The sequence below is a fragment of the Staurois parvus genome, unplaced genomic scaffold, assembly GCF_062004578.1.
Source record: "Staurois parvus isolate SC_StPar_1 unplaced genomic scaffold, SC_StPar_1.0 ptg000205l, whole genome shotgun sequence".
Taxonomy (NCBI): domain Eukaryota; kingdom Metazoa; phylum Chordata; class Amphibia; order Anura; family Ranidae; genus Staurois; species Staurois parvus.
In genome coordinates this window covers 923,706-949,271 of record NW_028318001.1, presented here as the reverse complement: position 1 = coordinate 949,271, position 25,566 = coordinate 923,706, and the positions used below count along the sequence as shown (strand labels likewise).

The 25,566-nt window shown below is 41.2% G+C and overlaps 1 protein-coding gene across 1 annotated transcript in view; it reads left to right on the top strand.

Annotated features, from left to right (window-relative positions):
• Positions 1-25,566, top strand: part of PRKDC (protein kinase, DNA-activated, catalytic subunit) — a 378,101-nt gene that overhangs the window by 261,333 nt on the left and 91,202 nt on the right. The window contains exons 62-71 of the mRNA XM_089678402.1: positions 4,690-4,857; positions 8,893-9,101; positions 9,750-9,888; positions 17,434-17,619; positions 17,710-17,934; positions 18,060-18,168; positions 18,626-18,737; positions 18,856-19,042; positions 24,038-24,212; positions 25,372-25,550. Coding sequence (XP_089534528.1) covers positions 4,690-4,857; positions 8,893-9,101; positions 9,750-9,888; positions 17,434-17,619; positions 17,710-17,934; positions 18,060-18,168; positions 18,626-18,737; positions 18,856-19,042; positions 24,038-24,212; positions 25,372-25,550 — 1,689 coding nt within the window. The remainder of the gene's footprint in view (positions 1-4,689; positions 4,858-8,892; positions 9,102-9,749; positions 9,889-17,433; positions 17,620-17,709; positions 17,935-18,059; positions 18,169-18,625; positions 18,738-18,855; positions 19,043-24,037; positions 24,213-25,371; positions 25,551-25,566) is intronic.

The window sequence follows — 25,566 nt, the reverse complement described above, 5'->3', positions numbered from 1 at the left end:
GAAGAGTAGTCAAACGAGCCAGAGGGTCAGGGCAGGAGAATATCAGCAAGGTCAGGTTCAAGCAAAGGTCAGCAACAGTCAGGAATCAACTCACAGATCACAGGAACAAGATCAGACCATACGGCAACTTGTGTCTGTGCAGGGCTGGTTTAAGTAGCCCGCCCTGCGCCTGACAGGCGCAGCCTAGGTCCTAGTGCCTGCCCAGCGCCGTCATAGGTGACGGGTGCGCCTGGGTCCTAGTGCCCTGCTGCCTGCATGTCTTGACAGACACCTACACATGTGCAGACCCATGCGTCGCGATGGTCCCTGACATTGCCCCCCCCCCTATGGGCATCCTCCGGGTGCCCAACTCATCTCTCCTCCGTCGGTGGCTACGATGGAATTCTCGGACAAGTCTAGGGGCGTGAACATTTTGAGCCGGCTCCCAGGAATTTTCCTCAGGGCCGTAGCCCTTCCATTTTATCAGGAACTGTGTCTGGCCGCCCCTCTTCCTGTAATCCAAGATTGATTCTACCTCAAATTCCTCCTGTTCATTGATGGTTATGGCTTCCAGGGGTTTGGATCTTCGATCAGGGAAAGGATCCGGTACTGCTGGCTTTAGTAGCGAGACATGAAACACGGGGTGAATCTTCCAGGTCCCTGGTAACGAAAGTTCATATGCCACCTCATTAATCTTTCGTTTGACCCGAAATGGACTCATAAACTTGGGCCCCAAGTTCCTCGAAGGACAAGACAACTTTAAGTTGGTAGTTGCCAGCCAGACCTGATCCCCTGGTTTCAAGATCAGTTCCCCTCTTCTTTTCTTGTCGAAAGCCCTCTTACTGTCTTCTTGGACCTTCATGATTGCTTCTTGAAGCACCTTGTTATTGGCAGAAATAAAACTCAGCATATCCTGCGTGGCAGGAACTGGACCTTCAGGAATTAGGTCGGGCAAGAATGTGTGGTGGAACCCATAATTCGCAAAGAATGGGGATTGCCCCGTCGCGGTGTGATTTGCGTTGTTGTACGCGAACTCGGCCAGTGGCAAGAGCGTCAACCAATCGTCCTGGAGGAAGGATGTATAACATCTCAAGTACTGCTCAAGTGTCTGATTTGTCCTCTCTGTCTGCCCATTGGTCTGTGGGTGGGTGGTAGGCAGACGAAAATGATAGTTGAATACCCAAAGTCTCGCATAACGCCTTCCAAAACTTCGAGGTAAACTGGACCCCATGGTCAGAAACGATGTCTACTAGAATCCCGTGAAGCCTTACTATTTCCTTCACGAAAATCTTCGCTGTTTCCAGGGCCGAGGGCGTGCTCCTCAGTGGCAAGAAATGGGCCACCTTTGATAGATGATCAACAACCACGGAAATCGCTGAATGGTTTTGAGATGGGGGAAGCTCCACTATGAAATCCATAGAAATCATCTGCCACGGCCGACTCGGTATAGGTAAAGGTCGTAGTAAACCCCAGGCCTTGCTTCTGGTGGGCTTGTTCCTCTGACAGATGGCGCAGGACTTCACATACTGCTCACAATCTTTGACAATGCTCGGCCACCAGAAGGTGCGCTGGAGCAACTCTAGGGTCTTGGTGATTCCAAGATGGCCCGCTAATAGGTGATCATGACAATATCCTAGAACTGAAGTTCGGACTTCCTCGGGTACCACAACTCGCCCTTCCTTCCAAAGGAGACCCTCCTTGTTCTGTAGAGAAACCACGGGTGAGCTTGCCATTTCCACGGTTGCAGACTGAAGCCTACAGCAGAGCTCCGTTTGGAGGGCAAGAAAGTTCCCAGTGGACAGAATCGTGTTGGGCTTAGTGGTTTCTTCTGGATACTCAAACATTCGGGAGAGGGCGTCCGGTTTGGTGTTCTTGGACCCGGGCCTATAAGTGATGTGGAACACGAATCGGGAAAAGAAAAATGACCATCTAGCTTGGCGTAGTCTCAGGCGTTTGGCTGTCCTCAAGTATTCCAAATTCTTGTGGTCCGTAAAGATTAGGATTGGATGCGTGGCCCCCTCCAGCAGATACCTCCATTCCTCTAGTGCCGTTTTAATGGCCAAGAGTTCCCGGTCGCCGATATCGTAATTTCTTTCGGCGGATGTAAGTTTCCTAGAAAAGAATGCCACTGGGTGCATGAGCTCCTTGGTCCCTTTCCTCTGGGACAGGATGGCCCCTGCCGCGTTCTCAGACGTATCGACCTCCAGGATGTAGGGAAGCGAGGAATCTGGATGACTCAGAATGGGGGGCGTAGTGAACAGTTTCTTCAGGGTCTCGAATGCGGACTGTGCCTCGGACGTCCACCGAAAACGTACCCCTTGTTTGGTAAGCTGGGTGATGGGGGACACAAGGCCAGAGAAGTTCCTGATAAATTTCCGATAGAAATTTGCAAACCCAATGTTTATATACGTGATCCTGCGCACCTTGTCGCAGTATATGTACTGTGGGCGGTCCCCTAGTGGTTAAACAGGAAGTATTTACATAACGGACTTCAGTTCAGGTGTGTTGTTCCTTAAATTTTAATGATTTTTGTAGAAAGGATGTTTGTTGATTGTATAATTGTAGCGCTATCCCTGTAGGAGCTGCTTGGTAATTTGGGTTGTTTGTTCTAAATTTCGACTCCAAGAATAACCTCAGCCCCTCTGATACACCTGGTTGAATGAAAGTCACTGCAAGCACTTATAAGAACAGAAGTATAGATACCTTTAACTTTTCTGTGAACTAGTACCAGAGACTGCAGACGCAGTACAGGGGATGACCAGAGACTGCGGACACAGTACAGGGGATGACCAGAGACTGCGGACACAGTACAGGGGATGACCAGAGACTGCGGACACAGTACAGGAGATGACCAGAGACTGCGGACACAGTACAGGGGATGTCCAGAGACTGCGGACACAGTACAGGGGATGTCCAGAGACTGCGGACACAGTACAGGGGATGTCCAGAGACTGCGGACACAGTACAGGGGATAACCAGAGACTGCAGACATAGTACAGGGAATGACCAGAGACTGCGGACATAGTACAGATGGCCAGAGACTGCAGACAGTGCAGGGGATGACCAGAGACTGCAAACAGTAAAGGAGATGACCAGAGACTGCGGACCTTTGGGGAGGGAGGAGGAGCGGGTACCTGAATTTGACAGGTACCCGCTCCCACTTCCGTGGAGTTGTCCTTCCTTCTTCCTGTGCCGGCTTCTGTGACAGCTGGGTGCCCACTGCGCATGCGCGAGAAGCGCTGCGCTTTGTGAATGGCCCGGAGCCTTCTGGGACCTGTCATGTGTCCCAGAAGACGCTGGACCATTCACAAAGCGCAGCGCTTCTCGCACATGCACAGTGGGCATCAGGCTGTCACAGAAGCCAGCACGGGAAGACTGTACAGCGCTGGAGCGAGGAACAGGTAAGGTCCTGCAGGAGGGAAGAGCTGAGCGGCTGGCCCGATATTCTGACTTGGTGGCGGCAGAAATACCGGACCGGCCGCTTTATATTCGCTCCATAAGACGCACTGACATTTTCCTCCCTTTTTTGGGGGGAAAAGGGTGCGTCTTATGGAGCGAAAAATACGGTATGTCCTTTAGAGTCTGGGGAAAATGCACCTTTTTTCTCTCCTCCTGGCAGCCTGTCTCTGGGGAATGTAGTCCAAACGCCTTTAATTACATGGTAGAGTCTCTCCGTTTCCTCAGAGCTACCGTTCCCACAGTGCAGTACTGCCTGATTCTGTCTGTTGCTCAGGAGCTCCCTCCTCTCACTGGTATAACAGTTAACCAGTTCAGCACCGCATAGAAGAAGCTACTGAGAGCAGCTGCAGCCAGTGTTTCTTTCACTGTCCATTCTTAGCCAAGCACCTGGTTGCATAATAAACTAAGAGGCAGCTGATTCAACTCCTTGTCTTGACAAAATGCCTAAAAGATACCCCAAATTGTATACAAGTTAGCGAGTGGATCAAACCTGCCTTTTAGTTACACAAAGCTACAGGTTTTCATAGTGCAGCATTATAACCTTCCAGCCTTATAACCATATGGCTTCCCCTGGCACCCTAACAACCAATGACATCAGTTGATGAGGAAGAGATGCGCCAGCACAGCATCCTTGTATGCCCCTCCCCTGCCCCTCTCTGTCTGCACTGGGATCACATTAGCTGAGTGAAATAGAGAATCTGAGGAAGAAGAGAAAAATTGGAAAGCTAATCAGTACCAATGTGCAAAGGTGTATTTGCTTTGGAAGACTAAATCACCTCTAATATTGGATGTCCTACGTGCGTGGATGTTGCTGCATTGTGTAAAACTACTAGTTTAGTGTTTTTTTACATTTTAGAGTGGGGTTCTTTGAGATTTTGCAGAATTGTGAAGGTGCCTTGACTGAAAAAAGGTTGGGAAACACTGATAAACTGTACACATACAAAAACGTCATTGTTAAGTTGTCTAGTGTTGCACAATTAAAATACACTATACTTTTCCTTCACACATTCTTTGGGTATAAAGCCATACATGTATGAAAAATGTTTAAAAAACGCAAACAGGATAATGTCTAGCTTTTCATCCCTTCTATGGAATAGGTCTGAAGTTGTTGTATAATACATGAACAGAGAAATAAACTTAAATTTCCAGATTTGCAGTGCATAATGTTTTATGATTAGCAATGATATAATTAGTCTTTTTCATTTGGATGGCATTATTGTTAGTCTTACATGAGTTTCTCCCTTTTAATAGAGAGACCCTACTCTAGCAAAACAATTATTCAGTTCATTGTTTTCTGGGATCCTGGAAGAAATAAGCTCATCCCACATGAACAACATTGTAACAAAACTGCTTAGTCAATTCAACCACTTCTTGAGCAGCACAGTGGCTTACTTCCCACCTTTCATTGCTTGTGTCCAAGTAAGTATAACAAACTTGTGCCATTCAGCACACTGATTATCTCTCTAAACTGATTAGTCCTGTGACATGTAAAATATTCTGATTTTATGGGGATAGCTGGGGCAATTTTGGGAATCATAGTTTTTCACAATTTTTCGAGCACACTCAGTTATTAACGCTCACATACTGTATTTGGTATCGCTTAACTCTCTTAACACTGTTATCTTGAACCACTTTCTGCTCCAGTCCAGTTCTTTTTTTTTTTTTTTTTTTTATTATATTTTTATTAATTACATTTTACAAAATCCAACACAACACTAATACAAATTATCTAATATTCATTACAAATTTCATTTACTTTTCCCTCCCAATCCCCCCGTCCCCCACATCCCATACTCTCCTTTTCCATTCTCTTCTTATTTCACTAATGCTCCATCTTCACCAATAAATATAACCTTTTTTCGCCGCATTCCTCTTCTTCTCGTTACCTTTTCCCTCTACTCCATTAATTCAGCAAATCTCCGTGTAGTCCTAAATTCACACCACCTTTCCCACATTTTTATTAATTTCTCCATTTTATCTTTTCCACTATGGTATAGCTCTTCTTTCATATATAGATACCCTCTTTATCCAGTCTTTAACTTTAGGTGACTCTTCGGCCTTACAAAATTTAGGGATCCGTTATTTTGCCGCGTTAATTAAATTAAATACAATCTTGTTCTTATTTTGTTTTACTGTAAGATCCGTATTATGAAACAAACACACCCAGGTGTCCATTATTATTCTGTCTCCTACAATTTCTGATATTTGTTGCACTATCATCTGCCAAAATTCCTGTATTTTCAGACATTCCCACCATATATGTGCCAATGTACCTTTTTCCCCACATCATCTTCTTTAGTAGAGGCTTCCTTCTGGGACGACATCCATGCAGACCAATTTGATGCAGTGTATGGAGTATGGTCTGAGCCCTGACGGGCTGACCCCCCCACCCCTTCAACCTCTGCAGCAATGCTGGCAACACTCATACGTCTATTTCCCAAAGCCAACCTCTAGATATGACGCTGAGCACATGCACACAACATCTTTGGTTGACCATAGTGAGACCTGTTCTGAGTGGAACTTGTCCTTTTAAACCGCTGTATGGTCTTGGCCACCGTGCTGCAGCTCAGTTTCAGGATCTTGGCAATCTTCTTATAGCCATCTTTATATAGAGCAACAATTCTGTTTTTCAGGTCCTCAAAGAGTTCTTGCCATGAGGTGCTATGTTGAACTTCCAGTGACCAGTATGAGACAGTGAAAGTGATAACACCAAATTTAACACACCTGCTCCCCATTCACATCTGAGACCTTGTAACACTGACAAGTCACATGTCACTGGGGAGGGAAAATGACTAATTGGGTCCAATTTGGACATTTTCACTTGGGGGTGTACTCACTTTTGTTGCCAGCGTTTTAGACATCAATGGCTGTGTGTTGAGTTATTTTGAGGGGACATCAAATTTACACTGTTATACAAGCTGTACACTCACTACTTTACATTGTAGCAAAGTGTAATTTCTTCATTGCCACATGAAAAGATATAATAAAATATTTACAAAAATGTGAGGGGTGTACTCACTTCTGTGAGATACTGTACCTCCCTCCCGCTCCTCCCTCCTATCCTTCATCTCCACTCTTATTTCCCCATACTTGTCCTCCACCTGCTTCCTGTTGTCTCACAGGAGTCGGACTCCCTGGACTCTTCTCCTGTGGAGGCATATATTTTTTTTATTGTACTGTTACTTGTCTTAGGTGTCTTTACCCCTCCTCCATTTACTGATTTGCTCTTCATACTGTTTCCTCTGTTATTTCTTGCTTAGCTTGAAATATATCCCTGTTCCCACTTTACATTTACTATTGGGAGATATAAAATATGGATATATATGGGCCGGATCGGCAAATACTATCCTTAATCTTGAAGATAAATAACTTGTATATTGTCTAATACTTTCTCCTTCTTAATTTCTAATAGTCCTTTTCCTTTTCAGCGCTCTTCCACTCTTCCAGTTATATGTCCTTATTTAATTCTTACTTTTTTCCTCCATTGGGTGACCCCCTGTTTTCACTTCCCCCACCTCCTTCTAATCACCTTTTTCACCAGTCACTTGCATCTCAGATCAGCAAACATATAATGTCAGGATATCATTATCTTTGAGTACTCGCCGTTCTCCACATTCCACTTCCCAGCTGCTCTCTCAGCCTGCTCAGTTTCTGCTGTGACTGTATGTAGCCATTCATCCGCCGTCATCTTAGTGGGGGGTATAGGGGGGTCCACCTGTGGATTGTTTTCCTCTGCTTCTGTACTCCTCTTCATGACCGATCTTTACCCAGGGGTCTATGCAGCTGCCTCCTAGTTTCCCCTGTCAGCCGCCACTCACTCCTGCTGGTCCTCCTCTCTGCTCTACACCGCAATGCGGGACCGACACCCTTCTCCCAGCCATACTGAGCAGCCCCCTGGAACATTCCTACAGAGCTGGAAACCACGCTGACCAGGTCACGAGGTATGTCTTATGCCGTACTCCTCCTACTTTCTCAGGTGGCGCACCGGAGCTCCTAAAGCACGCTTCCTGTCGGCGTCATGTTCAGGCCCCACGTGCTCCAGTCCAGTTCTGACATTTCTTACATACCCAGTTAAAATCTACAATTTTTATTAGAAAATTGGTTAGAATCTCCAAATTTTATTGGGATATTTGAGCAGCCATTTTTAAAATGTAAATGTTCAGGGTAAATACACTTTACTTTTAGTGCACACAAACACAATGAATTACCCATTTTTTGGTAAAATATAAAGATGATGTTATGTGAAGTAAATAGCTACCTAACGTGTCATCCTTAAAAATTGCATATGTCCGTGGAATGGCAACAAACTACGGTACATTACATTTTCCATAGGCAATGTTAAAAGCGTTTACAGTTTACCAGTTTAGTGTTAAACAGAGGCTGGCACTAGAATTGCTTTCACAGCATGCTGTCCATGTCCTGAAGAAGTCATTGGGCAACTGTAGAGATGCTTAGTCACCTGTACACGAAAGCCTATTGCTGGCTGCAAATTTACATGGAGTCATGATCCCAGTATGACCACTTCAACCTCTGGATATACAAGTATGTCCTAAAGGTGTGAGGTGGTTAAGGCTTCATTTACATGGCTAGTCAAGGCTGTACACCACCAAGAATCAGTGTAAATCTGCAGCGGATGTTTACTGATGCTTGCGATTGGCTGCTGCTAGCAGCCTGTACAGGCTGACAGGAGCCATGGCTTTTCAGATGTAACTGCACATTACATGGGATTAGGGACACTCCTCTGTCATTAGTTTCATGTCACTGCTCGGATGTGCAGTTACATGTGAACAGCTACGGTGGTAAGCCTGTTATTGATTTTACTAGGCTGCTAGCAAACACTGCAGATGTATGCTTATTCTTGATGGTGAACAAGGCCCTACATTTACCGGATCATTCTGAAATGCTATTGTTTGTGCACATTAAATTAACTTTAGTGTTTTCTTACTGAAAACCTAGATTTGATAAACAGTAGCGCAGATATCGAGGGACAAAAAATTTGCTACTAACTTCATTTTATTGTTCAAGTCAAGAGTGTTCCTGTCAGCACCACCTGCCTCAAGAAAAATGTATGTGAAGAAGACAGGTTTTCAGGCAGCCATGGGTGCTGCTGCTGTCTGAATTAAGTAGTCTGCAGTATAGATTCCTCCATCCACACTGTTTAGCATTGATGGGAGAATAGATTGATTTTGTTGTTCATCCCTCGGGGGGTGAATGAGAGAGCCTTAGTTATTCACATAAATGTGAGTATTTACAAACCAGGCATTGTGATCTAATTTCTCAGATACTAGTGTGCAGTGTGATAGTGAGCTGCAATGATATTTTGATGTTTTTATTTTTCCTTATTCTTCTTTTGGCAAACTCAGCCTGAGAAAAGAAAACAATCTGTTTCTGGTGTTTTTTCCTGGTGCTCGTATTTTCGTTTACTTTTGAATAACACAGATTTTTCTCCTGCAGAATATGTGTTATCATCATGTTGAACTCCTTGACTTGAACCCAACAAGTGTGAGCACAAGTAGTATAGAAAGCCTGCAACAGCCACTGGGTATCCTGCTGCTGGAAAAAGGACTGCAGCACCTGCAGCCACCGGAGGAGCCTCCAGCAAAGAAGATGCGGGGCAGAACTGAACTTCCTACTGATGTCATCAGATGGCTACAGCTTGCAAGGTATGCAATACAGAAAGAAATCCACTTGCTTGTTTGTGGGTTTTTTTTCCAATGTACACTTACAGATCAAAGTAAGCCTATCACTGTTGTGAGTTCTGTCTTTGCATGTTGCACAGAAAAAAATGCATATCCCAAGATTATTTCAGTGAAAATTACTTGTCAAAACAATCATTAGATCCAGAACTATAGGTGGTTCAGTATCTATTCAAATGTAGAGTCCAGTTTGGCCAGTCTGCTCCAACATCCCAAGCTTTCCTAATGGTCTTTGAGGCTGCCCATCATATTCAAGGTCTAATACGAAGGAGGGATGTTGAAAGGGTCATAATTAAGCTTTACGCTTATAGTGAAGTTGAGAGTATCATATAATTTCTATATCTATAGGTCTTTTGCTCTTCATGACATTCATTTTTCTCTAAAGTTATCTGTTGCTTATGTTTTTTTGTTATGCTTAGTTTAAATTGTCTAGAGTTGTGACCTATTTACTTTTATTTTTCTATTGTAAAATGCTATCTCCTCTTATAATCTGCTTTTTAATGGAAAGGTCCACATTCTTTTCAAAGTAGAATACTATCTACCAGATATGTATTTCATTATTGTGCGGATTATGGTTACATATCAAATCCATTATATTACATTTTTTTCATTCAGATTGTATCGCTCCATTGAAGACTATGATGTTCTTCGAGGCATTTTTTGTGGCAAGATTGGAACAAAATCTATAACTGAAAAAGCCTTAACTGCAGAAGCAAAATCTGATTATGCCACAGCTGCAAAATTATATGATGAAGTAAGTGGATCACTTCAGAAACTCGTGATTGGCTCCACTTGCAAGTCAGTTTTTAGGGTATTTACATAAAGTCCAACATTCTCATAACCTGAAGATTGCCAATAGAGCAAATTTAATTTAAAAGGGGAACTCCAGTTTTCATTGTAATACTCATTTGGTCTAGTAGAGGATGCATTGACTCCAATGCCTTCAGTTCAACCTTGAGGTGTGCCACAGCCAATGTCACACTGTCTCTGTTGGCTGACCTTTAGACCACACACCCCTCCCCTATCCCATACCTTCCGCACCCCCTCTCCCATATCTCCTTCCCATAGTTTTCCAGGCTACAGGAACAGACAGTCCTAATGCCACTAACAGGCATTACTAGTATGCTGTAGTAACACCCACATAAAATGATGTATGGACAATAATGGGAGCTCTCTGTTCCCGGTCACTGTCCACAGCACGGTCTTTACCTGATTGACTGCTACTTCAATGTATGACTGGGATGTGCCTGTGCTCTAACACCAACAGGCCATTTGTAATTGTGCCTACCTGACATGCAGACAAACAGACATGCAGCGGTGCTGCAGATAGTGACAGTGGAGAACTCCCTTGTTATTGTCAATGCCTACTAGTCTACAGCATAGGCACCATAGCCTCCCCTATTTAAGCCTACTTCTGTTTGGGATGTTAGCCAGCGGTTGTTAAACAGCACAACAAACAAGGCGATGTCAAAGCTGTCCATAGTTCAGAAGACCCCTGATAGCAATTTTATGATTAACCTGAGAAGGATCTGCAATGTTTCACCCCCTGGACAGTAGGTTGTAGAACAATAGCATCAGGTTACCTCTCCTTGCCTGAGCCTGCTTCTATTGTTAAACTCTCACATTCAATGAGTACTGTGGGCAACTTAAACCAGCCACAGAAGGTTTGAATCTTGGCCTGTTCAGGCTAATTGTACCCAAGTTGATTGTTGTACGCCTTGGATACAACGAGCATGTCAGATTTTACTTGCGATTATTGCTAGCGGCTATTATATCCAGTAACAGTGTTGTTCCGGCAGAGACGGCTTCCCCCGACCCCCTCTGAGAGAGCACAATAGCTCCACAGGAGGGATTCCCCCATCAACACTGACTGTGTTGATGGGGGAATTGAGCAGTTCTCTTTCCTGCAGCCTGTGGTTGCATACTTGCATAGGCTGGAAACTTATACTTTTTTTTTTTTATCTTTTTATACAATTTTCCAGTACAAATATATAACAACCCAATATACTACATATTCACCAGTACATACATCTCTTTTACAATTTCTTATCTCCCACCCTTCCTCCCACTACCCCCCCTAACCACCCCTGTCCAGGTCTAATTAACTTCTTAATCCTCTTATATTTATCTATCATTATCCCTTTCCCTCTCACACCCACTTTCATCTTCAGGTTCTCAGTCATGCTCTCTCCAGGCTTTTTCCCCCTGAACGCCCAACCAGTTCCAAGTATCTCTTAGATGTTTTAAATTCTAACCAGCAACCCCACGTTTTCTTTTCTTCTTCCATTTTATCTTCCTCCGAATGACACAGCTTCTCCATCCTAAAAATATTTTCCACTCTATTTAACCAATCATTTATTCTTGGTGGCTCCGATGCTTGCCAAAACCTGGGGATAATGCACTTGGCTGCACTGATTAAACGGTGTAATACCCTGCTTATACATGGTTTGCCTACAAGCTCAGAGTAAAATAAACACGTCATGGGTCCATTTGTATAGTAATCCCACTAATGTTCCTGGATATCATTAGTTATTTTGTTCCAAAAATCCTGTATTTTCAGAATATATGTGTGTCATTGTACCTTTTTTCCCCGCAACCTCTGCAACATAAAGGTGAAACAGCAGCTTGCTGCTTATGTCCCACACTCAGTGTAATACACCATCTCGTCAAGCATTTATAGTTAATGTCTACTGTGCTCTTATTTGTCACCTCATGTGTTTAAATAATTTATTCCTTTTTTGTTCCTTCAATTTAACTACCGCTGTGGGTCCATTATAAAGCCCTTTTATCCAATTCAGCATTTTGAGCCCTATTCCCAAAGCTTCTAACATATCAAACATAAAACCCCAATCAACCCTGTCAAAAGTCTTCTCGAAGTCTATTGACAGGAATATTGTTGTCTGCTTCTCTCTTTACTTTTATCCCATTATCCCATCCCTCTCTTCCAGGAATAAATCCTATCTGATCCAAGTGTATCCACTTCGGCATTAACTCCTTCATTCTAGTTGCTAAGACCTTAGCATCTAATTTTGTGTCAGCGTTTAATAAGGATATAGGATATATTCTTTTTATGTAGCTGTTTCAACCTACATAACGCCTTCACCCGCTTTATTTTTCTCTCCTGTTCTTTTTTTTTTTTTTTTTTGCTCCTATCGATATCAATGTTCCTCTAGTATATGCCTTATGAGCCTCCCACAGTGTGGCTACCGGCATCTCCTTGGTCTCATTAAACTAAAAAAATTGTTCAATTTTCTGCCTTATCTTTTCCACTGTTTCAGTATCTTGTATGAGTGTCTCATTTAATCTCCAAGTATTTGTTTTGCCCTTCTCCCGTCCAACCCGAAGTTTCGCTGTGACAGGACCATGATCAGAGATGGACATAACCTCTATTTTGGAGGTAACCAACGACCTTTAGTTGTCTATGCTCGATCAGTATATAATCCTATCTTGAGTATGTTCCATGTATTGGAGAGGTATAATCTCTTTTTCTTGGATGTTTTACTCCCCAAGTATCTGTCAATTGGCCTTGCTGTAATAACCTTTTCAGTAATTTTATTTCAATATTCTTTATTGAAGATTTTCAAGAACAGAATATAGCAGGAATAATCGGTTCAATAGCAAATGTATTTATACAACATCAAAATGATAGTGAGTATTTACCCCACCAGTTGGCTGGGGTCAATAGCGGGATTTAGGCATTAACATCAGAGATAGTCTTGGCTATGTGTAGAACCTTGGTAAGGTGTGTGAGGTGATAATGGGGCATTAAATAAGGGGGGGGTAGGTGTAACGGGGTTGAGAAAGGGGATACCAGTCTAAACGTGGTAGGTAATGCAGAGATATGCATAGTATCAAAGTTGTACCGAGCAGTTAGGATTTTGTAGCCAGCGATTCCATTGGAGTTTGAATTTGTGTTGGGTAGAGTTGTTAAAGGCGGATCTTTTTTCCATTTCACATTGGAAATTAAGGTCCGTGATTAGTGACTTGAGAGATGGAGCATTGGTAGTGTTCCATAATCTAGTTATATTGATTTTGGCTGTGAAGAGTGTGTGGACAGTTATAGTACGGGAATTATAGGGGAGTTTTTCAATCCCAATGTGTAGAAGTGCAAGTGAGGGGTTTGGGGTTATCAGTGTTTTGGATATTTCAGAGATTAACTGGAAGACACTGTTCCAAAAGTATCTGATTGATTTACAGGGCCATAGTATATGTAATATTGATCCTACGTCTCCGCATTGTCGCCAACAAGAGGAGGAGTGTTTTGGGTAGTAAATGGCTAGTTTCACAGGGGTTAGGTACCATTGGTGTAGAATTTTTAGGTATGATTCCCAGTGCGAACTACATCGGGAGGATTTGTAAGTGGTGTTAAATGTTTTTTTCCCCATGCTTGTGTCGTAATTGGTTCTGAACGAGTTTTTTCCCAATTGGTTAGGGATGTAGATTTTAGAGTGAATTGTGGTTTGTCATCTCTTCAGTAATTTTAATTTCCTACCACCCTCTCTCGGCGTACCAGATGACGCATCCAAATACGAATCCATGCTCAGATTAAGATCACCTGCCACAACTAGATTACCCCTTTTATATTCAGAGATTTTAGTTAACATACCCTCCAGGAATGTTACTGGGTTTTTATTTGGGCAGTAGATATTGACTAGTGTATAATCCATTCCTTGTAGTCTTCCCTTCAAGAATAGAAACCGGCCCTCTGAGTCCTCCACTCTCCCCTCCAGGGTAAAGCTAAAGTTTTTTGAGAATCCGATTTGCTACTCCTTTAGCCCTTTTAACTGGGGAATCAGCATAATACCATGTTGGATGGTACTTTGAGTATAACTTAACATTTGTATCGTAGGTTATGTGTGTCTCTTGTAGAAACACAATGTCTATGGAGTGTTGGTATATTTCCCTGAGAATCTTATGTCTTTTTGTTGGGGAATTTAATCCTTTCACATTATAAGTCTTGAACTTGATCAAGTTCATTTATAATATTCCATCTCCATCTTATCAATTTTCCCACACCAGGAACACAGATATAGACAACTTAAGAACTGGACCTCCCCCCCCCCCCCTCCAACTACCCCCTCTTTCCCTCTCTCCCCCACCCTCTCCCTCCCCCAAGCCCCCCTCCCTAAGACCCTCATGGCCTACATAATGTCCTGGAATCTGTCGTGGATAGTTTCCACTAATGATTCCTAATATGGGGCGAGACTCGACACACACATGTCCAGTCAAATCCCTAGTTCGTGTCATTGGTTATATTGGAGTCTGACAGCATGTGCAACCTCTGGGTTACCCACCTGAACAAAATTTTCTTTATCCCTCCTTGTATCCCAGCCATCATCGCACCTATATACAAAAAACCTTTTTGGTGATGCAATAAATTCCACATTAAATTCAAAATCCTAAATATACCAAATGATCTAATATAATATAAATACACCAACTCAAAATAGTCCAATGTGAACTCCAAAATTATGCCCAAAAATTGTCCAAAAATTGTCCAAAATAAATCCAATATAGTGTCCTAATTTCAATCTTTTTCCTCCAATCTGTGAAGATTATTCCTCCAAACACGTACCTCGATAAATAAAAATAAACAATCTAGTGCAATTCAATTAATTAGAAAAAATCACCCCGTGAAACTCCACACTTCACTGCAAAAGTATAACTATTTGTGAAAAAAAAAAAAAAAAATAAAAAATTTCAATTGTACCAATCTTATTTTATAATAGTGCAAAAGCCACATCAATCAAAAATGTGCGCACTCTGTGATCACTGCTGCACAGTGAATTCCTTCAACCACCACACAATAGTACAAAATACTATTACCCTCTATGTATGTAATTAAGGCTCTACCAACATTATGGATCAGTAATCTTCCAAAAATCTTCTTTTGGGATATTTCCAGGTCCTCAGAGAAATAAATGGTCTTAGGAGCAATATTCAAAACATAGGGATAACATTTATTAGTAACTCACACTTAAGAATTGGATTATCAGCTCCAGCTATGGTTTCTGTCCGCTTAAACAAACATTTCCTCCACCATGTGTATTAACAACCTAAAAAATGGCCGCGGCGACACTTCCGGTCTGCATACGTGCGTCCTGACGTCACTCCTTTAACGCGTTTCGTCACTTCCGGACTTCATCCTTTCAGATGAAGTCCGGAAGTGACGAAACGCGTTAAAGGAGTGACGTCAGGACGCACGTATGCAGACCGGAAGTGTCGCCGCGGCCATTTTTTAGGTTGTTAATACACATGGTGGAGGAAATGTTTGTTTAAGCGGACAGAAACCATAGCTGGAGCTGATAATCCAATTCTTAAGTGTGAGTTACTAATAAATGTTATCCCTATGTTTTGAATATTGCTCCTAAGACCATTTATTTCTCTGAGGACCTGGAAATATCCCAAAAGAAGATTTTTGGAAGATTACTGATCCATAATGTTGGTAGAGCCTTAATTACATACATAGAGGGTAATAGTATTTTGTACTATTGTGTGGTGGTTGAAGGAATTCACTGTGCAGCAGTGATCACAGAGTGCGCACACTTTTGATTGATGTGGTTTTTGCACTATTATAAAATAAGATTGGTACAATTGAAATTTTTTTTTTTTTTTTTTTTTTTTCTTTCACAAATAGTTATACTTTTGCAGTGAAGTGTGGAGTTTCACGGGGTGATTTTTTCTAATTAATTGAATTGCACTAGATTGTTTATTTTTATTTATCGAGGTACGTGTTTGGAGGAATAATCTTCACAGATTGGAGGAAAAAGATTGAAATTAGGACACTATATTGGATTTATTTTGGACAATTTTTGGGCATAATTTTGGAGTTCACATTGGACTATTTTGAGTTGGTGTATTTATATTATATTAGATCATTTGGTATATTTAGGATTTTGAATTTAATGTGGGATTTATTGCATCACCAAAAAGGTTTTTTGTATATATTTAACACTTTCTAGGGTGGAAAGTATTGACTTTTTGAGGGTATAAGGAGGTCATATATGTAATTAGTTCATCATCGCACCTAGGCAGGGAGGTACCGAAGGCAAGGGAAGCCATGGCACAATCGGGAAAGGGTCAGGGAAATGTCAGAGGGGAGAAAAGAGAGGAACCTTATCTCCTTCTCTGCCCTATGCCTAGGTACTCTTCTCCCTTCCCATCTACCACCCACTCTCCGACTTTATCCACCCCCCCCCCCCCCCCCCCCGCTACACCCGCTCACATTGAAACCCTCTGACCACCGTTCAAGTTCTATTTTTTTATGGCAAGTTTCTCACAAGAGTCACTAAAGTCTTCAGGGAACCTCAATCTTGCTGATTTCCCATCTTTCCAGCCAATCAAGCATGCTGGAAAGCCCCAATTCTAACTGACTTTTCTTCTTTCTCATATGTTCCAGTAATGGTTTCAAGGATCTTCTTCTTGCCACTGTCTCTGGATAAATGTCAGTAAAAATATGCAACTTTGTTTCCTCATACTTTATTTCAATAGTGTCCCACAGACTTTTCAATATTCTTTCCCTATCTGCGAAATGATGGAATTGAATTATCACATCTCTAGGACTGTCTGCCGATACTCCTGATGGCCGTCTAATCCCGTGTACTCTCTCAAATTGCAATTTTTCTGACGCTGGTCTTCCTATTATTGGGTTACATACTCTCTTTATTTTCTCCTCTAGATCCTCTGCCTGGTCTTCTTCTGGGAGGCACCGGATCCTTAAATTCTTTCTTCTATCGCGGTTCTCCTGGTCCTCTAACTTAGCTTTATGTATGTAGAAAAAAAAAATCTAATTTTTATAGACCCATGAGGTTAAAGGTATAAAATATAAAAGACACAAAAAAAAATGCAGCTCTGTAATTTTTTCTTCTTTAATTGCAAACAGTTGAATTTGACCATGTATCAGCTTCTTGCAGTCCTTGTACAGCAGGGATTGGGGTATGAGAGGAAGAAGCAGCAGCACAAGGAGCCAATTAGTTAATTTGCTAAAAAGAAACTTGCTGATAGGAAGAGAGCGAAAGCGAGAGAAATAAAACTGTGCTGCTTCTCCTTTTACTGGCCAGTCATAGACCACAGTGGGTTCTGCATGACCTGGGCTCAGAGCAGGCGTGTGTACTGATGCTAGTCATTAGACTGAGAATGGCAGAAAAAACTAAAGTACTGTGGGGAATCTGTATTATAGGTGACCATTGCAAAAAGCTGTTTTCACTTTTTATTTTACGTTATTGTTCTCTTATTGTGGCTGGAAACCTGCTTTAATCACTGATTAAGTGTTCCTAATTTGTTAATCTGTTCTTCAAAGGCACTACAGCAGACCTTTTCAGATGGGGAACCTTCTGATGCAGAGAAGGATTTCTGGGAAATTGCTTCGATGGAATGTTACAATCACCTGACAGAATGGCAGCCGTTGGAATACTGCTCTACTCTTAACATTGACAGTGAAAACCCCCCTGATCTCAATAAAATATGGAATGATCCTTTTCATCAGGTGGTGTTATACTGTATATAGTTCATACCACATGTATGTGCAGGAATGCTTAGGTATTTCTTTGTGACTGTCTCTCATTTTTTGATGCAGGAAAATTATCTACCTTACATGATCCGCAGTAAAATGAAGTTGCTTCTTCATGGAAAGGATGACCAGTCTTTATTAACTTTTATTGATGAAGCCATGAAGGTGGAACAGAGGAAAGTTTTAATGGAAACCTTGTACAGTCAAGAGATGAGTCTTCTTTACATAATGCAGGATGACTTTGACCGAGCTAAGTATTACATCAAAAATGGAATTGATGTCTTTATGCAGGTATGGATGTAAATCTTTTTTTTTTTTTGGTTGTACATTCTGCTATGTTCCAAAAGCAGCACTAATGCCCTGAGTCGTAGTTCTGAAGTAGGCTTATGAAAAAAATGTTGTGTTTTTCTTTATAGAACTATTCAAGCATTGATTCACTGATGTTTCAAAGCAGATTAACTGAACTGCAGTCAGTTCAGGCTCTCTCAGAAACTCAGGATTTTATTGAATTCATCCGTGTTCCAGGTACATGGTTTTCTGACTTACTGCTGTTGGATAGTTATCCTATAAAAGTGAATTTATTATATCAAAGCAGTGTAGCGCATGATCTTCCCAGTATTTACTAGTCAAATGACAATGCCATTAGATATGAAGAAAAGTGCTTTTGTGTTCCTTGGCGTGTATTGGTAGGATGTCTTGTATAGTAAAGAATTTGTTAAAAAATGAAAATTTATAGGCTTAATTTTTGTATACAATCAACTTCATTGTTTTGTAAAATCTGTTGCACTTTTCTTAAAACAATGAATGACATTATAACTGCAAGTAATCAGAATATGTGTGTGGAATATTTCTTTTTTTTCTCATCATCTTTAATTTTCTGTTTTCATTTCAAAAGTAATATACCCCAAAAATTATGAAGTGTGTTATTCAGTTTTTAAACACTTGCTAAATTGCATTTTTGTTTCATGCAATATTATTTTAGGCAATTTAACATCTTTGCCCGCACTGAAAAGGTTGCTTAAGCTTTGGAAGAGTAGATATCCAGATGATAAAATGGACTCCATGAACATTTGGGATGACATCATTACTAACAGGTAAAGATATCTTGTTGCACAGTCTTTATTTCATACACGAAAAATAATTCTGAAATCCATTATCTCTGGTATAAATAGTTTAAGCCATCTCTCTGTATGTACATGATTTTGTTTTCAGGTGTTTTTTCCTCGATAAAATCCAAGAAAAGCTTTCCACTCAGCATATGGATGAGAGTATGGAAACAGACAATGAAGCAGACAACAGTGAGGCTATGGAAGTGGACAAGAAAGACGATATTAACTTTTTGATGAAAGAATGTAAATTTGTAATGAAAATGAAAATGGTGAACAGTGCTAGAAAACAGGTAATATTGTGGCACTATACCATCTGTCATAATAATTTAACTTTTTTTTTATTTAAATGCAATAGTGGTGCACCAAAATGAAAATTGTGGACCGAAACCAAAAATCATGATGCACTTGGCCAAAAACTGAAATGGACAGTTTTTAAAAAAAAATAAAGAAATATTTTTATATCTAATTGTATTGTAATTAGCTTTTAATTACTATCATGACTTTAAATGAATACGAATTTAAAATATACAATCCAGTAACATAAAATCATTTTTATTTAAAGTAACACACAAAAATTGGGCAGATAATATTATTATTATTATATAGGATTTATTTAGCGCCAACAGTTTGCGCAGCGCTTTACAAAATGAAGGTAGACATTACAGTTACAATACAATTTGGTACAAGAGGAAACAGGGCCCTGCTTGTTAGAGCTTACAATCTAGGAAATTAAAAAACTTAAATAGAGCATTGGCGTCAGTTGGGACGAGATTTTGCATTGAAGTCAGTTGGGACGTGATTTTACATTGAAGTCAGTTGGGACGTGATTTTACATTGAAGTCAGTTGGGACGTGATTTTGCATTGAAGTCAGTTGGGACGTGATTTTACATTGAAGTCAGCTGGGACGTGATTTTGCACTGAAGTCAGCTGGGACGTGATTTTGCACTGAAGTCAGCTGGGACGTGATTTTGCACTGAAGTCAGCTGGGACGTGATTTTGCACTGAAGTCAGCTGGGACGTGATTTTGCACTGAAGTCAGCTGGGACGTGATTTTGCACTGAAGTCAGTTGGGATGTGATTTTTCATTGAAGTCAGTTGGGACGTGATTTTGCATTGACGTCAGTAGGGGGTATTTTTGATTTTTGCCTTGAACTCAATGGGATGGGATTTTGCCTTGAAGTCAATTATCATTATTAGCACGTTTTTTTTTTGTTTTTTTTTACCTGTCGGCAAAACACTGATAACCCTATTTTTGGCCAATCATTTTGGCTCTCTTATATTTTGCATGTCCTGGGTCAAGCCATCTTAACTTCCCTCTGGGGATCCCTATTTGGCGAATGGCTTATTCGGTATAATTTTGTGGATGGTGGTGACGTATTCGGTAATATGAGTGTGTTGTTAAATTGTTTGTGATTTTTTTAAATCTTTTTGGCTTATGTGTGACACAGTACACTGCAGAATTTTTATTATGTAATATTTTTGTATTCAGTTAAAATGTTGTATATAGACATTTTGGAGTGAAGCAGATACAATACATTGCCAAAAGTATTGGGATGCCTGCCTTTACACACACATGAACTTTAATAGCATCCCATTCTTAGTCCGTAGGGTCGAATATTGAGTTGGCCCACCCTTTGTAGCTATAACAGCTTCAACTCTTCTGGTAAGGCTGTCCACAAGGTTTAGGAGTGTCTCTACGGGAATGTTTAACCATTCTTCCAGAAGCGCACTTGTGGGGTCAGGCACTGATGTTGGTTTAGAAGGTCTGGCTCGCAGTCTCTGCTCTAATTCATCCCAAAGGTGTTCTATCGGGTTGAGGTCAGGACTTTGTGCAGGCCAGATAAGTTCCTCCACCCCAAATTCGCTCATCCATGTCTTTATGGACCTTGCATTGTGCATTGGTGTGCAGTCATGTTGAAACCGGAAGGGACCATCCCCAAACCGGCCCCACAAAGTTGGGAGTATGAAATTGTCCAAAATTTCTTCGTAAGCTAACGCCTTAAGAGTTCCCTTCACTGGAACTTAAGGGCCAAGCCCAACCCCTGAAAACTAACCCCACACTATAATCACCCCTCCACCAAACTTACACTTGGCACAATGCAGTCAGGCAAGTACTATTCTGGCAACTGCCAAACACAGACACATCCATTGGATTGCCAGACAGAGAAGCGTGATTCATCACTCCACAGACCACATCTCCACTGTTCTAGAATCCAGTGGTGGCAAGCTTTACGCCACTGCATGTGACGCTTTGCATTGCACTTGGTTATGTACAGTTGCAAGAAAAAGTATGTGAACCCCTTGGGTTTACGTGAAGTTGTGCATGAATTGGGCATAAAATGTGCTCTGAACGTCATCTAAGTCACAACAATAGAAGAACACAGTCTGCTGAACATAATACTACACAAACATTAGATGTTGCCATGGTTTGATTGCACATAACATGTAAACATTCACAGTGCAGGGAGGAAAAAGTTTGTGAACCTTTGTACTTAATATCTGGTTGACCCTCCTTTGGCAGCAATAACCTCAACCAAACGTTTCCTGTAGTTGCAGATCAGACCTGCACAACGATCTGGAGTAATTTTGGACCACTCCTCTTCATAAAACTGTTTCAGTGTAGCAATATTCTTGAAATGTCTGGTGTGAATTGCTCTCTTAAGGTCATGCCACAGCATTTCAATCGGGTTGAGGTCAGGACTCTGACTGGGCCACTCCAGAAGGCGTATTCTGTGCTGTTGCAGCCATTGTTTTGTTGAATTACTTGTATTCTTTGGGTCATTGTCCTGTTGTATCACCCATCCTCTGCGGAGCTTCAGTTGACTGACAGATGGTCGTACGTTTTCCTGCAAAATGTCTTGATAAACTCTGGAATTCATTTTCCCATCAATGACAACAATCCGTCCAGGCCCTGAGGCAGCAAAGCGGCCCCAAAACATGATGCTCCCTCCGCCATGTTTTACAGTGGAGATGAGGTTTTGATATTGGTGTGCTGTGCCTTTTTTTCTCCACACATAGTGTTGTGTGTTCTTCCCAAACAACTCAGTCTTGGTTTCATCTGTCCACAGTATATTTTGCCAGTAGTGCTGTGGAACATCCAGGTACTCTCTTGCAAACTTCAAACGTGCTGCAATATTCTTTTTGGACAGCAATGGCTTCCTCCGTGGTGTCCTCCCATGTACTCCATTCTTGTTTAATGTTTTCCTTATTGTAGATGTGTCAACAAAAATGTTAGCATGTGCCAGAGATTTCTGTAGGTCTTTAGCTGACACTCTGGGATTCTTCTTTACCTCATGCAGCATTCTGCGCTGTGCTCTTGCAGTCATTTTTACAGGACAACCACGCCTAGGGAGAGTAGCAACAGTGCTAAACTTTCTCCATTTGTAGACAGTCTGTCTTACCGTGGACAAATGAACATCAAGGCTTTTGGAGATACTTTTGTAACCCTTTCCAGCTTCATGCAAGTCAACAATTCTTGATCGTAGGTCTTCTGAGAGCTCTTTTCTGCGAGGCATGGTTCACATCAGACCGTGCTTCTTGAAACCAGTAAACCCAAAACAGGTGTGTGTTTTTTAAGGTCAGGACAGCTGTCAGCAACACATCCAATATCATTACACTGATTGGAGTCAAGGTTGGCTCACTCCTGGCTCCAATTAGCTCTGGGAGAAGTCATTAAGCTAGGGCCTCACATACTTTTTCCTCCCTGCACTGTGAATGTTTACATGTTATGTGCAATTAAACCATGGCAACATCTAATGTTTGTGTAGTATTATGTTCAGCAGACTGTGTTCTTCTATTGTTGTGACTTAGATGATGTTCAGAGCACATTTTATACCCAATTCATGCAAAACTCCACGTAATCCCAAGGGGTTCACATACTTCTTGCAACTGTAAGGCTAGGATGCATCTGCTCAACTATGGAAACCAATTCCAAGAATCTCTCTATGCACTATTGTGCTAATCTGAAGGGCACACAAAGTTTGGAGGTTTTTAGCTATTGACTCTGCAGACAGTTGGCGACTTCTGCGCACTCTGCGCTTCAACTTGCGCTGACACCGCTCTGTCATTTTATGTGACCTACTACTTTGTGGCTGAGTTGCTGTTGTTCCCAGTTGCTTCCACTTTGTATAATACCACTAACATTTGAATGTGGAATATTTAGTAACAAGAAAATTTCAAGGATGGACTTATTGCACAGGTAGGAACCTATCACAGTACCATGCTTGCATTCACTGAGCTCCTGAGAGTGACCAATTCTTTCACAAATGTTTGTAGAAGTAGTCTGCATGCCTAGGTGCTTGATTTTATACACCTGTGGCCATGGAGGTGATTGGAACACCTTAATTCAGTGATTTGGAGGGGTGTCCCAATACTTTTGGCAATACAGTGTATAATAGTGTATAGTGTAGGACCTTTTCCTTTCTTTAGTAGTTAAGGTGTAAGACATCTTTTTAATGTTTTTGTTTTGTAGTAATTTCAAATGGAAACACGGCAGCAATTTTTCATTGTATTCATAATCTCCTTCCTGCTTTGTATTGCTGTACAATGATTGTATTTTACACCTTTTACAAAGCAAGTTTAAGGCCTTGGTCACACGGGCATACTTAAGTGTACTTCTGTAAAAAGAGCTGCCTATTGGGATGAAGTGGCTGCACAGACACAGTTACAGCTCCCAATCTGATATCGGTCTAGGCATCGGTGCATCTGCCCAAACTCACAAAATCTTGTGTCTTCAATCTTTGCTGCTCTTTCTATTTGTGCTGGTTGACTGGTCTTGTATCCACCTATTTTTCTGCAGACAGTCTGTAAAGACCTCTTGGGTTTCACTCACAATTCTTCATATGCTATTGCAGGACTGTGATGATGTCAATGTTTTTACCTAGTAATAGCTGAGTTCGCAAAAACACTTGATGCTCACAAAATTTATCGTCTAGTTCAGTCGTTTTTTTGAGCTGAGGGATGAGCTTTAGGATATTCACTGCAATAATATAAATACATTTGTGATCACTAAAATGCAATATAATTCCCCTTTAAACATATATTTGGCATTCTTAATGAAAAATCCATAGCTTTTTTTTATCGAACACATTTAGAAGGAAGATGGAACGAACAGAGAAGGGGTGCTCTCTCAGACAGATTTATTTCCTCTGAGGAAAATGTAATTTAATCAGAATGACCCTTCATCCTATCATGCTGGCCTTTGCCTCTCCTACCAGGCAGTGCAATGTTTAATATGCTTTTTAAGCTTCATGCTCTAAGACTTAGCTAGTTTTTTATTTTACAGAACAACTTTTCTGTTGCAATGAAGCTTTTGAAAGAACTTCACCGTGAGTCAAAAACTAATGAAGACTGGTTGGTGAAATGGGTTCACAACTACTGTAGCTACAGTCACAGCCGCAGCCAGAGCCAAAGCTGTCCTGAGCAGATACTTGCTGTACTAAAAACTATCTCCTTACTTGGTAAGAACTGTGATGTGCGGCATAGTGTTATATGAAAGCTATGTAGGTAGATAAACTCCTAGAGGATCATTAATAAATAATTAGAATGGCAATCCTATTACCTGTTTAGTTTGTGCTCCCCTCCCTCCTGTTAAAAGCCAAGCACTAATTTCATCTTCATGCTGCCCATTTCTTGGGGGAGCATCTTTACACAGCCTCTGCTCACACACGGTGACATGTGTATTCCTCAGTGCAGAAGGAAGGCCTGCCAATGGCCAGAAAGCATGAGGAAGGACCCACAATGTCACTGTCTTGAAGAATGCAAGAAAAGAGTATGTATAGGGGGTGTTGTCACTTCACGGAAGTGATTGAGGAATTTACAGGCATGACTGCAGGAGGAGTCCAGTGCAGATGCGGACTAATTTATCAGCGAAAGTGCATTCCTGTTTTTTCTGTTTAGGAAATTATTTTCTTATGTAGTATAAAAGTCTGGAATCATGCTTCCTTGAAAAAGATGGTATACCAGCTAAATACTGGATGATAGATTACAGGCTAAGAGCACCCTGCCGTCACCTGTTGAAAAAAGAAAATTACACTACCTTCAAAAGCAGGTGTTTTATGAGCATTTTTGAAGCTTCATGAATACCTGTCAAAATTGTATACATTACAGTACCCAGTGTCATTCATATGGTTGGGTTAGCGGGTCGTGTTGCATCAAAATTGACCCGACCTGTGTTGTTTGCCAGGTTTTGCAGCTCCCATTGATGTCATGGTAAACACGCTTCAAACGCATCACAAATGCCTCTGTGGTGTTTACAGCATGCTTGAGATGTGTTTAGAAACCACCACATCTGGCAAGCGTTATTTTAATTAATCACAAACACATAAAAAATATGCCATTAACGTGTCTAAACACAATAGGTGCGTTTTAATGGGTGCTTAAATTTCTTTGCACATCTAATAGAGCCGTAAGAGAGAGGATTTCCTAAAGACTTTTGACAGTCTGTTTTTCTCTGCAATATTGGTCATATGTACTTATCCTAGCATAAATATACAGGTAGATTATTATAGTTTGATTTACATTTTATATATTCTCTTTCCTTTACTGATGGGAACTTTTACTATAAAGTATGTGTGTTAAGCATAATTCTTTTATCGTAATGGTTTTCCAATGTAACAGAAGAAACAAGTCTAGAATATCTGGACAAAAATCCACGTGCATCTAAAAATCATAACATATTACTGGGAGCCACTTACAGAATCATGGGAGATGCAACATGCAAGGAGCCGGACAGTCTGGAGAAAATTGAGGAATCAAAGGCTAGAAGAGTCATACAGCTTGCAGAATCAGCAGATGAAGTATGTATCCATCTAA